At 34.3% G+C, this 13,712-nt stretch overlaps 1 protein-coding gene across 6 annotated transcripts; it reads left to right on the top strand.

Annotated features, from left to right (window-relative positions):
• Positions 1–3,220: 3,220 nt before the first annotated feature.
• Positions 3,221–12,620, top strand: LOC111399093 (SPX domain-containing membrane protein At4g22990-like). 6 transcript variants are annotated; one of them, XM_023026326.1, is made up of 12 exons: positions 3,221–3,306; positions 3,393–3,488; positions 3,996–4,054; positions 4,499–4,619; positions 5,279–5,591; positions 5,780–5,884; positions 6,016–6,470; positions 7,473–7,774; positions 9,532–9,710; positions 10,851–11,041; positions 11,910–12,043; positions 12,141–12,620. In XM_023026326.1, the coding sequence occupies exons 4-12, from the start codon at positions 4,543–4,545 to the stop codon at positions 12,377–12,379; spliced, it is 1,995 nt and encodes a 664-aa protein (XP_022882094.1). In that variant the 5' UTR covers positions 3,221–3,306; positions 3,393–3,488; positions 3,996–4,054; positions 4,499–4,542; the 3' UTR covers positions 12,380–12,620. The 6 variants fall into 6 exon arrangements, with proteins under 6 accessions (XP_022882094.1, XP_022882097.1, XP_022882098.1 ...); XM_023026328.1 differs by having other exon boundaries at positions 3,241–3,292; XM_023026327.1 differs by having other exon boundaries at positions 3,250–3,313.
• Positions 12,621–13,712: the final 1,092 nt, after the last annotated feature.

Below are 13,712 nucleotides of genomic sequence, written 5' to 3'. Positions count from 1 at the left end.
GGCAGTGGCAATGAGGGCAATAGTGGTAGGGGCTCCATGTACAGTTCCTTAATTTATAGTAGTTGGAGGTGAACATTGATGGAGTGAAGCCAAGGACCTTGATGGTGGGGAGACCTTTTTGGCTAGCTGCTGGTGGTACGAGTGATGGTGGTGGTGGATATGACGGTGCAGGTGAGGTGTTGGTACAGTGATGATTTCTTGTTGATTGGTTTGAAGGAGTGTTAATTGTGGTGTTAGTGGAAGTGAGGGTGGAGGCTACAACGGTGATGAGGTGATGGCGTTTTGGATCAAATTTGCTTATGGTGAGCTGGTGGTGGCAACAGAGAGTTGCGGTGGTCACAAATTATTTAGTTAATTGTGATCATTAAATTGGTTAATCTGTGACTAATAAATAATTCATGACTAAGAAATAATGCGTGGCTTAAAAAATTGTCAATTTGTGATCGATAATTTGATAATTCGTGATTGTATAATAAGTCGTGATTTATAATATTTGTAATTTGTGACGATGAACAACTTATGACTTATAAAAATTTTGAATTTTAAATGTAAAATAATTTGTAACATATGAAAATCCTGATTTGTGACCGAAAAATAATATGTGATTAGCTAAATCGTTAATTTGTGATCAAATTGTATAGTTTTGTGACTTTAATATATTTAATTAATAAAATACATAATTAATTAATTTTAATAAATACTTTATTTTTGAAATTTGAAACCTTTGTTTGTAGGTTTGAAATGTGTGATGCTTGAACTTTAGTTTTGAATTTTTCCTATTATGTAATCTATAGGAATAAAATATTATATTAGCTTCCAAAAAATTTGTTTGAACTAGGGTCTTTGTGGAAATAAAGAAATTGATCTCCATTCAACAATTTTAATATATTTCATAATTTTTGGTTTAATATTCTATGTTAGTCAGAGTTGCATGTGGCAGATTATTGTTAAGAAATCACAATAAATATGATTACTGTATTTAGTTTTTGATTGGAAATGGACAGAAGTACATGATAGGTTAGGTGTGAAATTTTTCGATGTAATCAATAAGCACATGGTCTCAAGTCAACTAATATAATTAGAGTGAAATGTTATTCATGATAAATGTATATTTATTTGTGAAATCAATTTAACCCTAACTTTAACCGAAATAACACAGCTAGAATTGATGTGAAATCATCCAAAATTACACAATTTTCCATAAAACTTGTAGTATCCATATTCAAACGTAACCATCATTCACACAATGACCACACAAAGCATAGGGGCATATCCATTCATGTAGTCTAACATGTTCTAATAACAAATACAACACCGAGTGCGACAAAATTAAATTTAAAATACTTTCATGGTAATAATCATTGAAGCTTTATGTTATCTTTTCGTATTAATCTTATTCTAAATTATGCATTAAGTATACTACACTTCATAAAAAGACAGACAAGAAAAAAAATTAAATTTAAGTCAATTAAAATAATTAGCGTCCTTTATTAAGAAGATTAAGAAAGAGGATTGAGACTTGCGTCGCTTTAGTCCTTTTTTTGTGATAACTAGCCGAACAAATGTTCAATTTCTACGAGTTACGTGCCACTTTGATTTAAAAAGTCTATTTTCAGCAAGCATTTCCAATTAAGCAACTACGACTTGATGAAAGTGAACAATTCGAATTTAAAATCTCTAGTTGATGAGTTCAAACAAAAAATATATATAAAAAACGACATTTTTTTTCGTTTGTGATACTGATGTCCTCTACCTTTTAATATTGCCCGCACACGATCATCCACATGACCATATGACATACACGTGATGTCAAACTAAAAAAGGGTAAACACACAAGGGAATAAAAAATAGGGTTTGGATCCCCCCCCCCCCAATGCCACGTGTCAACAGTTGATTGGACAGTTAAAAAAAAAAGTGGAAAAAAAACAAGGAGCACCTGTTTCCAATCCCGGGATTTAAACCCAGGAGGAGCAGAATTATTCAAGGTTAAAATGGTAAAAAATAATAATAATAATTTCCATCAATTTAAGTTCAACTTTGGCAACTTGATTCCTTATGTCATTATTATCAGGAGGAGTTGCAGTTAGATATTTATTAATAATTGATATTCGAATTGGCCAAACTTTTTGCTGTCAAATATTAATAAAACATTGCGTGTGGGATACCTGCACACGAGGCTGAAAATAAAGGGTCTCAATCGCGACTGTCACACGTAAGATTGAGAGCTCGACAAGAATGAATTTACCCTTATTTCAATTAGAACAATCTTATCCAATCCTTAATACCCATTTAAACGTTTGTTGTAAGTTTTCTTAAATGATTAAACAATATATAGACTATAATAAGCACAAAGTGAAGTGGACTAATATTAATCTTCCAATTAAGAAACTTGGTGGAGGAGTTGATTTGTTGTCGATTTACAGCCATAAACTTGCCAAGTAAAAAGAAAATCATTAATATATAATTAGTATATGCTTTGTTGGAATGATTTTGTAAATAATGACGCCGAAATAAGTATAATGATGGTGACAAAGTCGAGGCAAGAGTTGGACTCTTTGTCCTTAAGTCGAATTTGCCCCGCAACGGTACCTACGAATTTCGGCAATCGACTCCCAAGATACAACGGCTACACTTGTGTTTGTAGCACTCCAAAACACAAGTACAACGAACCAAATGTAGGCTTATGTACTCCACAGATGAAATGAAAGAAAATCAAAATAAATGAAATGATTTTGATTTTGGATAGAAGAGAGGATGAGAGACGTTTTTGCATATCAAACTGTGTGGAATATGACACCCAAAGGGCCCTATTTATAGATCGTGAAGGGGTGTGGACGAAATGGTTGAGGCCAAACCATACACCCTTTCCAAACAATGCACCTTTATGAAAAGGTGTCTATTCACTAATGGTTGAGGCCTTTTTCGTAATTTCTCATTCATCCGATATTGATTTTCGAAATGCCAAATATACCCTTCAATATATGCAGAGAAATCAAAATTCTCTTTCGGGGGCGTTGCCCCCGACCCCCCACGAGGAGCGCTGCCCCCTCGACCCTCGCGACCTGACCGGGCAGGTCGATCCCCGTTTGTGCGCCCCGAAGCGGGGAAGTGGCAAACAATTTTGCCTAAACGGATTGAGTCGAGCTTTCGAGTATTTGCCCGAATTCGATACGAACTTTAATCGATTTTCAATTCTCAATTTATTTAACCAATATCCAACATGCTTATATAGAAATTCACTTCGTCTTGTTTGTTCTCTTTCTATTCCTACACACATGTATCTGTGTTAAAGGTAGTGGAGTTCTGGTAATTGGTTCGTCTTCTTGTTGTCTATGGCAAATAAATTGGAAATTCTGTATAACAGTTCATCATAGATCCGAATTCTTTGATAGGTTCAGAATCTGCGTTTTACCGGACCCGAAATCGAAATCGAAAGCTGGTGTTTGTTGATGCTCATCTAATAGTCCTGCGGCCTCCGAATTCCTCTGGTAAAACATGGACCTTTTATCCATGCATGTGTTCCATTGTGTGAATCCAGATGTTTGTATGTGTTTGAATTATTGGAATTTTAATACAGCAGTACGGTATATTGATTGGCTACTTTGTATCTTTTTTTGCTTTTCGTAATCAATATTTGAGTTTGATTTTTCTTAAAAACAAATTTAAATCTTATTTGTGTTTAGAGTCATAGATATGCATTCAGCAGTGTATTGGTAGAGGACGTGTGAGTTAATCATTGCAGCTTAGCTGAGAAAGATAGATAATTAATTTAATTAGTTTATTGTTCTGTGTAGTTCCGTTTCAGAAAGGGATCTTTATTTGTTGAAGTGACTAGTGGGTAAAGTGAAATAATTTCTTTCTCTCAATGTCTGGGATTGAAGAGTGTGATACAGTAACAATTTTATGGAGATACTTTATTATGTTTTAGAATTTTATAACCGTTTTGATGCAGCTTCTTTGCAACTTATTCTTACTGAATAAGTTTTCTTCTGCAGACTGAGATGGTTGAGTTTGGGAAAAAGTTGAAGGGAAAACAAATTCAAGAATGGCAAGGGTATGTGCGAGATGTTTGATTTATTTCTCAGCTTTCTTTTATCACTTGGTCGGGTGAATCATCAAAATTTCTAAAAGTAGAACATTTATTGTCCTAGTTGAAGTTGTTGACTCCATAAAATTGATGTTCTTGTTGAACGTCGGTGGAGATTTTTCCACCTGTTACAAATGCCAAACCTCAGTCTAACAATATCGAAACCTGCTGCTTTTCTTGTTGGAGACTGTAACATAGATTGCACAATGCTTATATATGGTAGCCCAATTGGACAACCTAAGTATAAGCTTCGAATTGTTGAAAAATGTTATTTCAATAGAACTCCACAAGGATAAAATACACAACAAAAGAAGAGATTTGATCATATTGCATTAGAATGTCATAATTACACTGCTTATGCCATTAGATTTGTTGGACGTGCTATGATAATAAACTTTTTCTACCCTCTAGATACTACATAAACTACAAATTAATGAAGAAAAAAGTGAAGCAATATGCTAATGAAATTGAAGCTGGAGCACTGGATAGCCAGCATGTTCTCAAGGATTTTTCTCGAATGCTGGATAATCAGGTACTGTAGAAGTTGTTCAGAATTTATGAACTTGTGCTGTTTTACAGATGTGCTAATTGCTGTACTGTTTCATAACAGATTTTCTACCAACTTTAAGATCCTTGTAATTCACTGAACTCGCACTTAATGTTTTCTGGGATTTTACGATATCAAGTGGCATTTCCCTTTCACGTGTGTGTGTGTGTGTGTGCATGCATATATACTTTTCAAAATTTGAGCATTTTTTGATAATTTTACTGTCTTAAGGATTGCGTTGGCGTTATGAAGTGGATTGCATTTGTATGACATGCTGAGATGTATAAAAATTAGACCTAAGGTAGAGAAGTACAATTTTTATATAATTAAGAAGCTAGTTATATATTTAAGAAGCTAGAAGAAATATTTTTGGCCTTTATAGATACCAAATTTATAGGTTATGAATTTTTGCATTCATGGCCCAATATGTGTGTACAAGATCTCGTTTAATGAGAGATGACAACACATGGCTCCATTTGCTTTCCTATTTCATTGAGCTTCACAACACTATTGGCCCTATGTGTGACTCTAAGTGATTTTGGGCCTGGATTAGAAATGGTCAAGAATGTTCCAAAGAATGTGTAGAAACATCAATTTGTTTTGTAGTACTGTAAACTAATTTAACTTCTTCAATATCATTGCAGATTGAAAAAAATTGTTCTTTTTCTGTTGGAACAACAAGGTATGCTTGCAAGCAGGATAGCCCAGCTTAATGAACAACCAGAATATCTTCAGGAACAGCCTGATATATCCAAAATATCCGAGTTACGAGAATCTTATAGAGAAGTTGGGAGAGAGCTTTTAAAGCTTCTATTTTTTGTTGAAATAAATGCCATTGGCCTGCGAAAGATCCTTAAGAAGTTTGATAAGAGATTTGGCTACAGATTCACTGATTATTATGTCAAAACTCGTGCTAATCATCCTTACTCCCAGCTTCAGCAAGTATTCAAACATGTGGTAATGTGCTTAAATGAATCGCAGATTCTTCTACTTCTGTTTCCCTATTCTTGTCATAATCCCCTCAAAATTTTATCCCAGCAGTATCTTAATCATTACATCATCATAAACGAAGCTTACCAGTTACAATTCCAAATAACAGTAGAGAGGAAAAGAAAGATATTATTGCTAATAAATAGTTTTTGCAGGGTTTGGGAGCTGTTGTTGGAGCAATATCTCGTAATCTTGCAGTTCTCCAGGACCGCCAAGGAAGCTACTTATCAATTTATGACCAGCCAGCCCTTCCTTTACAGGTATTTCACATGTTGAAAATTTAGTTTCTGAGTTTTGTTGCGACTTCTAGCCTAGTTTTGGTGTTTTTTTATTAATGTAAAGTTCTTGATTTACTCCAACCTTTGCTGTTGCTAATTGAGTTCGTTTACAGGATCCTGTTGTGGACTCCATAAGATCAGCTGTGGACAAATTAACTCATTCAACAAACTTCCTCAACTTTTTGGGACAACATGCCCTTATCATGCAAGAAGAATTGCCTACTTCTTCTGAAGAGCATGTCGATGATGAAAAATACCATTTTATGTCACTTCTTTTGAACTTGGCAAACACGTTTCTCTATATGGTCAATACATATATTGTTGTTCCAACTGCAGATGACTACTCTATGAGCCTTGGGGCAGCTGCAACAGTCTGTGGTATTGTGATAGGGGCAATGGCAGTTGCTCAGATATTTTCTTCTGTGTATTTCAGTGCTTGGTCCAATAAGTCATACTTCAAACCTCTGATATTTAGCAGTATAATTCTATTTGTGGGAAATGTCATGTATGCACTGGCTTATGATCTCAATTCGATATCAATTCTTTTGATTGGTCGACTATGTTGCGGGTAGGCCTCTCTCTATCTCTCTCTCTTTCTAGTGCATGTATTTGTGTCTATAGGCTTGTCACCTGGTTACTTTATTTATTTAGTTTTATTAAACGCGATTGCGGTTTTACTTGATGTTTGATAAGTAACTTTGACAAATGATTGTTGAAATTATCATTCTGATCACAGCCTCTGACGAGAACTTTGATTGTTTCAGCATTATCTTATATACAAATTTAGCATGAATGACCTTGTAGTTTATAGATACTTCATTCTATCTAGATTATGCTCTTATCTTTAACTTAATCATCGATAAAAATCATGGATGTAGATGCTTGTATTGTTATTATTCCTAATTGATTAACTGTAGTTTGTAAGATTCGATTTTTATAGTTGAATGTAGAAGGTATTTATTTTTCAGGTTTTCCCTTTATACAGATAGGTATAAAATCCACTACAGAGCCTGTATCTAAGAACCCTGATAAAACACGTTGAATGACTTGGTGACCATGAACATGAATAGTTTAAGATGACAAACATGGAAGGCAGATCTTGGAACATGAATTTTAATATAATCCTTTTAGATTTCTGTGCTAATTGCATTCAATTGCTTGTATAGCTTTCTTTTTCCATTCTGACTTATATCAAGAGGCAATGCATTATTGGATGTGAACAAAATATCCATAAAATTGATGTAATACTTGCTCCTCTATGTTTTCATACTACACCAGGTAATCTATATCAATTATGGGGAAGAACAATGGACCACATCAAACTCTTATTTAGGAACAATAGATAGTATGAATAAGAACAGCGAAGATCCTATGATAAAAAGCTTTCGTTTTTTGATGTGACATGCTGTATTAGTTCGCTTATTTATCCGCTCACGCTTAACCTCATACTCTCACATTCATTTGCATGCTTTTGCACTTTACTATAGTGACTGCTGTGCCTGGTCTTGAAAGTGGTGATTGCATTTGGACATGCTTTGATAAAGTGTAATTTCCCTTTGTCAATTTGCAGTTTCGGTTCTGCCAGAGCGATTAACCGACGTTATATCAGTGACTGTGTGCCACTTAAAATCCGCATGCAAGCTTCAGCAGGTTTCGTTAGTGCTAGTGCTCTCGGAATGGCATGTGGCCCTGCATTTGCTGGATTACTTCAAACTAATTTCAAGCTTTACAAGATCACATTTAATCAAGTCACTTTGCCAGGTTGGGTAATGGCCCTGGCATGGTTAGTGTACTTAATGTGGTTGTGGATCTCGTTTAGGGAACCTGCTCGTGAATCTGAAGTTAACCATGTCCAACAGGAATCCACTGGCGGTATGTTTACCTCATTGTGCTTCTTTCCATCCCTTTTTCTCTCATGTATTGCCCTTTTTCTTTGGAAATAAACTAAATTCAGTAAAATGGTTTCCAAGAAACAGGTGCTAAAGTACTGAAAATTCAATTAAATAAACTAGATTAAATAAACTTTTACATCTCAATTGAAATTTTGACAATGAGATAAAATGTATTGTTGTTTGTCTTTTCTCTTTGTCCCTTCAATGCCAAAATGCTAAGCTCCAGTGTCATGGAGGCAGAAACTTTTTCCTGTTGGTGAACACATAAAAAGTGAACTAGCAACAAGATTGTCATATTTATTTTGATTCTTATTCTAATACTCCATTTATTGGTGAACGGCAGTTGATTGGTAAAATAGTAAAAACAATTTTCAAGTGATAGGAGTCGTTGATGTTTTACACGAATAAAACTGTATTGCGGTATGCAGCCAGGCCATCACCTAGCCTTGCGTGCAACTTACCTTTCTAACACTACCCTAGGCAGGAACCACAGGCGTATGGACCTATGGAGAAGAGAATGAAGCATTTTCTGTGGTATTGCTCTCTTGTTTCAATAACTATTATGTTGATATCCTTCTTCACATTGTTCTTAGATAAAAATAAAATCCAGCTTTCCCTCTCCCCCTCCATGTTTCTGCAGTTTGATAATTTTGTACACTTTCCTCAATTCTTTGTTTTTCCATTCTCAATACTTTCCACGTAATACTTTCTATTGTTCTTTTTTGTGTCTCTTTTCCTCTTAAATAGCTTTAAGGCAACTGCTTAATTTTGATTACAAGAATAATAATCTGAGGATCTATCAACCCTAGTATTTATTTATTTATTATTATTATTATTATTATTGTTATTATTATTATTATTTTTTATCTGAGATGGATTGGAAAAACAAACTGTTATAAAATATATCTTTGCGATACATTGATTTAATATTTAATTATCAATTTTTTGATGTTATTAACAGTTAGCAAAATAATTCTATCCATCTTCTCCATCCCTATTCTAATTTGTAGTTTTAGGCATTTCTTTCATTGTCTAATTATACTCTTATCACTTTTTCTTTGCCTTGACACATTTTTTTCTATAGAAAATTGTACTTCCAGTTACCTTACCTTTACCTTTACCTTTACCTTTATTTTTATCCATTTTTTCAATGAAACATTACTTTCGCTGGAAATTTTGTATTGTGGTATCAGTATCATCTTCCTTTCGTGCACCTGGAAAAGGAACAACATCTGGATTTATCTCAAAATCATATCTCTTGAGCATTTTCTGCTGAGCCTGAGCTTGTTTAATGGGCAACATAAATTTGGTTAGTGTCTAACACTGTAACTTTTAGATGGTGTGAAACAAAATGTAAAGGTAAATGACATGACAGCTATAAGTGAGTATTTATGAAACTTAGGTGCTTACATTTAATGGTTACTTGGCTAATTTCTCTTATTATATACAGCACTAGCATAGTCTATGAACTTTCTGTGCATTCAGCATTGTGCTAAGTGTCACCTTTTTAATCCCTAAATGATTGGTCAACTATCTGCACATCATGTAGATCTGTAGAAACCGTATAGTGATTGTTAGTTTCTCTTTAACTGTTTGGTTATGCACTGATGTTTGCATGTCCAATATCATTATCCGACTCCAAAAGTCCAGGTTTCATTTGTAAAAATTCTATAATGAATAGTCACTGAAGAGTGGAAGTAAGATGGGCACCTAACATTAATCCTTTGGTTGGTATAGTTGAAAATGATAAGCTTGAGAATGGTCTTGCACAACCGTTGATTTTAACTTCAAATGAAAATGAACAAGATGATGAGGGGGATCAAGAATTTGATGGGAGTGAAGAGGCTCCTGAGGAATCCCATCTACCGGCCAACTCTCTTGGATCAGCTTATAGGTTACTTACGCCTTCTGTAAAGGTATGTGCTTGAATCTGAGTTAATATTTGTATTGAATAGTTGGCTCTTTTTCTTTATATTCCTTTAGATGATTATTGTAAGAAAGTTTGATTTTTGATTTTTTTTAAATTTTTTATTCTTGGTGGATTGATGAGCATATGTATGCTTTCTTGGTGTTAGCTATTTGCTTTTATTACTAGATCAGACTGCCATCTTCATATATAGTTGTGATTTAGATAAAATCTAGAGTGGAAAGTCTAGAAAGGATGTGCAGTTAAAGTAAGAAAAAATTATGGGTCCACGTGCAAAATTATTTTATTAGATGAATGTGTGGTTGAAAATGAATTCCATAAGGAATGATTTTCAAATAAGATTAGCCAAACAAATGCTGAAGTGTATTATTTTCTCTAGTCTGCGTTTGTTGGCTTGTATCAATTTGTTATGGCTAATACATTGTCTTTTTGGGACACCTGAAGAACTCTAAAAGACTGGGGATCGTGTACGAGGGTGGGAGATACTCCCCCAGCCCACTTAATTAGTCAAGATTCTCATTTTACTTGGCAGTTTTACTTATCTGGGGATATTTTGCATGCTATATTATTCAATTCGTGAACTTGTTTAGTAATGGTTTTTATTAATAATTTGGGAATAATTTTGTTCCACAAAAAGGTCAAATTGAAAGAAATCAGTCAACGGATATAATTAATGTGGAGACTGTTGGGGTAGATCATTATTTCCTTTAAGAAACTGCTTGCATGTGTAGTGTTGAGCCATTCCTACTATTTCTTTATTGTATTTTGATTGTATTTCCATTTGACCTCTTTATACATAATTCACATATTTGTCATGATTTCTCATTTATTATATTTATATTATTTGTTTGAAATCTGGTTGTTTAAAAGCATCCTATTCTTATGAATATTCGGAAAGTCCAATAAAAATTAAGCTAGACTATGCATAATTAATTAATTAACACGGACTCTGCATTCCAAACTTCCCTCTCTACTATTTGACAAGCTTACACTAATCCTCTTGTTAAGGCCTCAGAGTTAGGAAAAAGGAAAATAATGCTACTTTCTTATTTTGAAATACTGAAAGCATCTATCTTGTGCAATATGATCATATTTAACTAACCTTGCAAAAGATTCTATGATATTTCAGGTTCAATTATTGATTTACTTCATGCTTAAATATGCAATGGAGATTCTTCTCTCAGAATCAAGTGTCATCACTACATACTATTTTGGTTGGACTACGAGTACTGTGTCAATTTTTCTTGCATGCCTTTGGCTAACCGTGCTTCCAGTAAATATTGTTGTTGGAAGCTACATAAGCAACATGTTTGAGGACAGGTAACTGCTTTTCCAAGAAGCCATGCAAATTCAGGAGTCACAGGAAAATGAGTTTCTCTTTTTCAATTTTTTTTATATATACCTAGACAATCCCACCTTCCCCCCCCCCATCCCCCAAGTTTACAATTAAACACTACGGCTATTGTTCCTTGAAGGCATGTCCAATGGACATAGTAATTTGCTATCAGCATGAAGTTCACCATTTTTTTTTTCTCACATTAGTTTGATTTGTTTTTTAAAAAATGTTTTAATAGTTCAAGATCCCCCTATTTTGAATTTTTAAATTTACAAAGGGTGTCCGTGTCCTTTATTTGGCGAGGGGATGTTGTTCGCTTGTTAAAACTATAAAGAACATGAACAATGTAGGATACAAATCATCGCATGTTTGTATAGTGTCTCTCTAGTGTTGGAAATTTTAAAAATATATATAAATATGGACACTCTACATGACCTGTTGGACACATGTCCGAGAATGTTCGAGGAGTGTTCATATTCAATACTTGTTGGACATGAAAATGCCACCCCAGTAGGACTGTCCATACTTCACGGACTGGGATGACATGTTACATAATGTCTTGCTCCCCCATGAAATGTATCAAAATGAATTGAGCCTCTTTTTCAGTTTTATTTCCTTGTCCATGAAAGTTGTGCGCAAGAAGAACAAAATAATTTAAGCATTATAAAGGTCCTCCCGGTGCCTAGTGACAAACATTGTTTCTGATCTACTTACGAACCCGTTCTAACGTAGAACGAATTGCATCTGGTCAAGATCTTCAACTTAATCTTGTTTTTAAATGCTAGTTACTGCATTTCATAAGGAATCTTTGGCATCTCAGCCTACTTATCGATTTTTATTAATTGTTTGTAGGAAAATTTTACTGGCATCTGAAATTGCCGTTTTGCTAGGTATACTCTTTAGTTTTCACATAATAATCCCATATTCCGTTCCACAGTATGTAGTCTCGGGGCTAGTAATGTTTGTATCTGCTGAAGTATTGGAAGGTAAGATTTCCATTATATTAATTTAAGAGGGTGCAGGTTTAAGATATTAAGTGTTGTATCATTTTGACTTGACGATTTTTTTTTCTTGTGATTATAGGTGTCAATTTGTCGCTCCTCTCTCGAGTAATGTCATCCAGGCTTTCTCGTGGGACCTATAATGGTGGGCTTCTGTCGACTGAAGCTGGAACACTTGCTCGAGTGATTGCAGATGGAACAATAACGCTGGCTGGATATTTGGGACAGGAAAAGCTCTTGAACACCACCCTTCTTCCTTCCCTTGTGATTTGCATAGGTTCCATCGTTGCCACTTGCTGTACCTTCAATGATCTCTACTGATCCTCAAGATTGAAATCATAGTGATTGCTCATTCTTTGTTTCACATAGATCTCTATAGAATTATTTATAGTGGATTTATATACGCTTTTATTTACTAAATTTATATAAAGCTTTTAGTTGAAGTGGTGTGATCTGGTATTAGAATCATCAAGGTTTAGAAAATTAGTTTTAGAGCTGCTTGTTTGTAAAAATTGTGAAGGGTTGCTTCTTTAATGAAAAATAAATCCGGCCTGCATGTGAATGAGTGTTTTGAAGTCTAATATATTTTAGTGCAAATCTTCATCATTTTAAGTAACTGTGGGTCCCCTGATCCATCGTCGACCAATAGAGTTGTGGTGCATTTTAATTACTAATGACTTTTAGACATCGTGATTCAGGCATACACTGCACGAAAGTTTGGTTCCTGATAAAGTGGAAATTTTTGAATAGTTCTTGTGAACGATATTTTCTTTATGTAAGAATTACTTGTACAATTAAATTTTAAATAACCGCTAAAATGGTTGGGAAGGGGAATCTGGTAGTGGGAGAAAACTAAGGGCCATAATAGAAAGCATTTATATAACCACTTTTGTGAACTTCTTTATCATTGGTTCGATGTTGATTGATTCTCTTTTAATATAACATTAATTATGATGTTTTATCAATAATAGCATTCAATCCTCATGAATATTACGTATCAAATTTATCTTTTGATGTCTTTGACATACCGTGTACAGCCGAACATAAGGATGGCAACGGGCCACGAATGAGACGGGTTGACCATTCTTACCCCAATCCCATTAGGTATTTTTGTTAGGGAAGAGTTCACATCTCAGGTATTAAGTTTACCATAATTCAAAAATTAGATAGATACTTTTAAAATTCAAAAATCAGGTTTATATTTAATTAATTAAAAATATTTATTATGTGGAGATAATAAAGTCACAATTACACAATTAATGATCACATATTCATAATTATAGATCACAGATTTATTTATTAGTCACATATCGTCAAATTAATTGATCACAAAATTATTTTGTGGTCACAAATCAAAAATTTTGTAGATCACATATTATTTCGAGGTCACTGATCATTCAAATTACAAGTCACATTATATCTATAGGTCACATATGTCACAGTTTATCGGTCACAAATTATCTTTAAGTCACAAACATATGATTTTTGGTCACGGACATCTAAAAAGTTGGTCACAGATGCCCCACTCATCACTGCCACCGCAACAATCACCACCAACAACACAACAATGGTTTGACACCATCGCCTCCAAAACCACCATCACATTTCCAAAACCACCATCACATCACCAATATGAGCATCATTGCCCCTTGCC

The sequence above is a fragment of the Olea europaea genome, chromosome 8 (assembly GCF_002742605.1).
Source record: "Olea europaea var. sylvestris chromosome 8, O_europaea_v1, whole genome shotgun sequence".
In the NCBI taxonomy this organism is placed as follows: domain Eukaryota; kingdom Viridiplantae; phylum Streptophyta; class Magnoliopsida; order Lamiales; family Oleaceae; genus Olea; species Olea europaea.
Note: the sequence above shows the minus strand (reverse complement) of the source record. Positions and strands in the feature narration are given on the sequence as shown.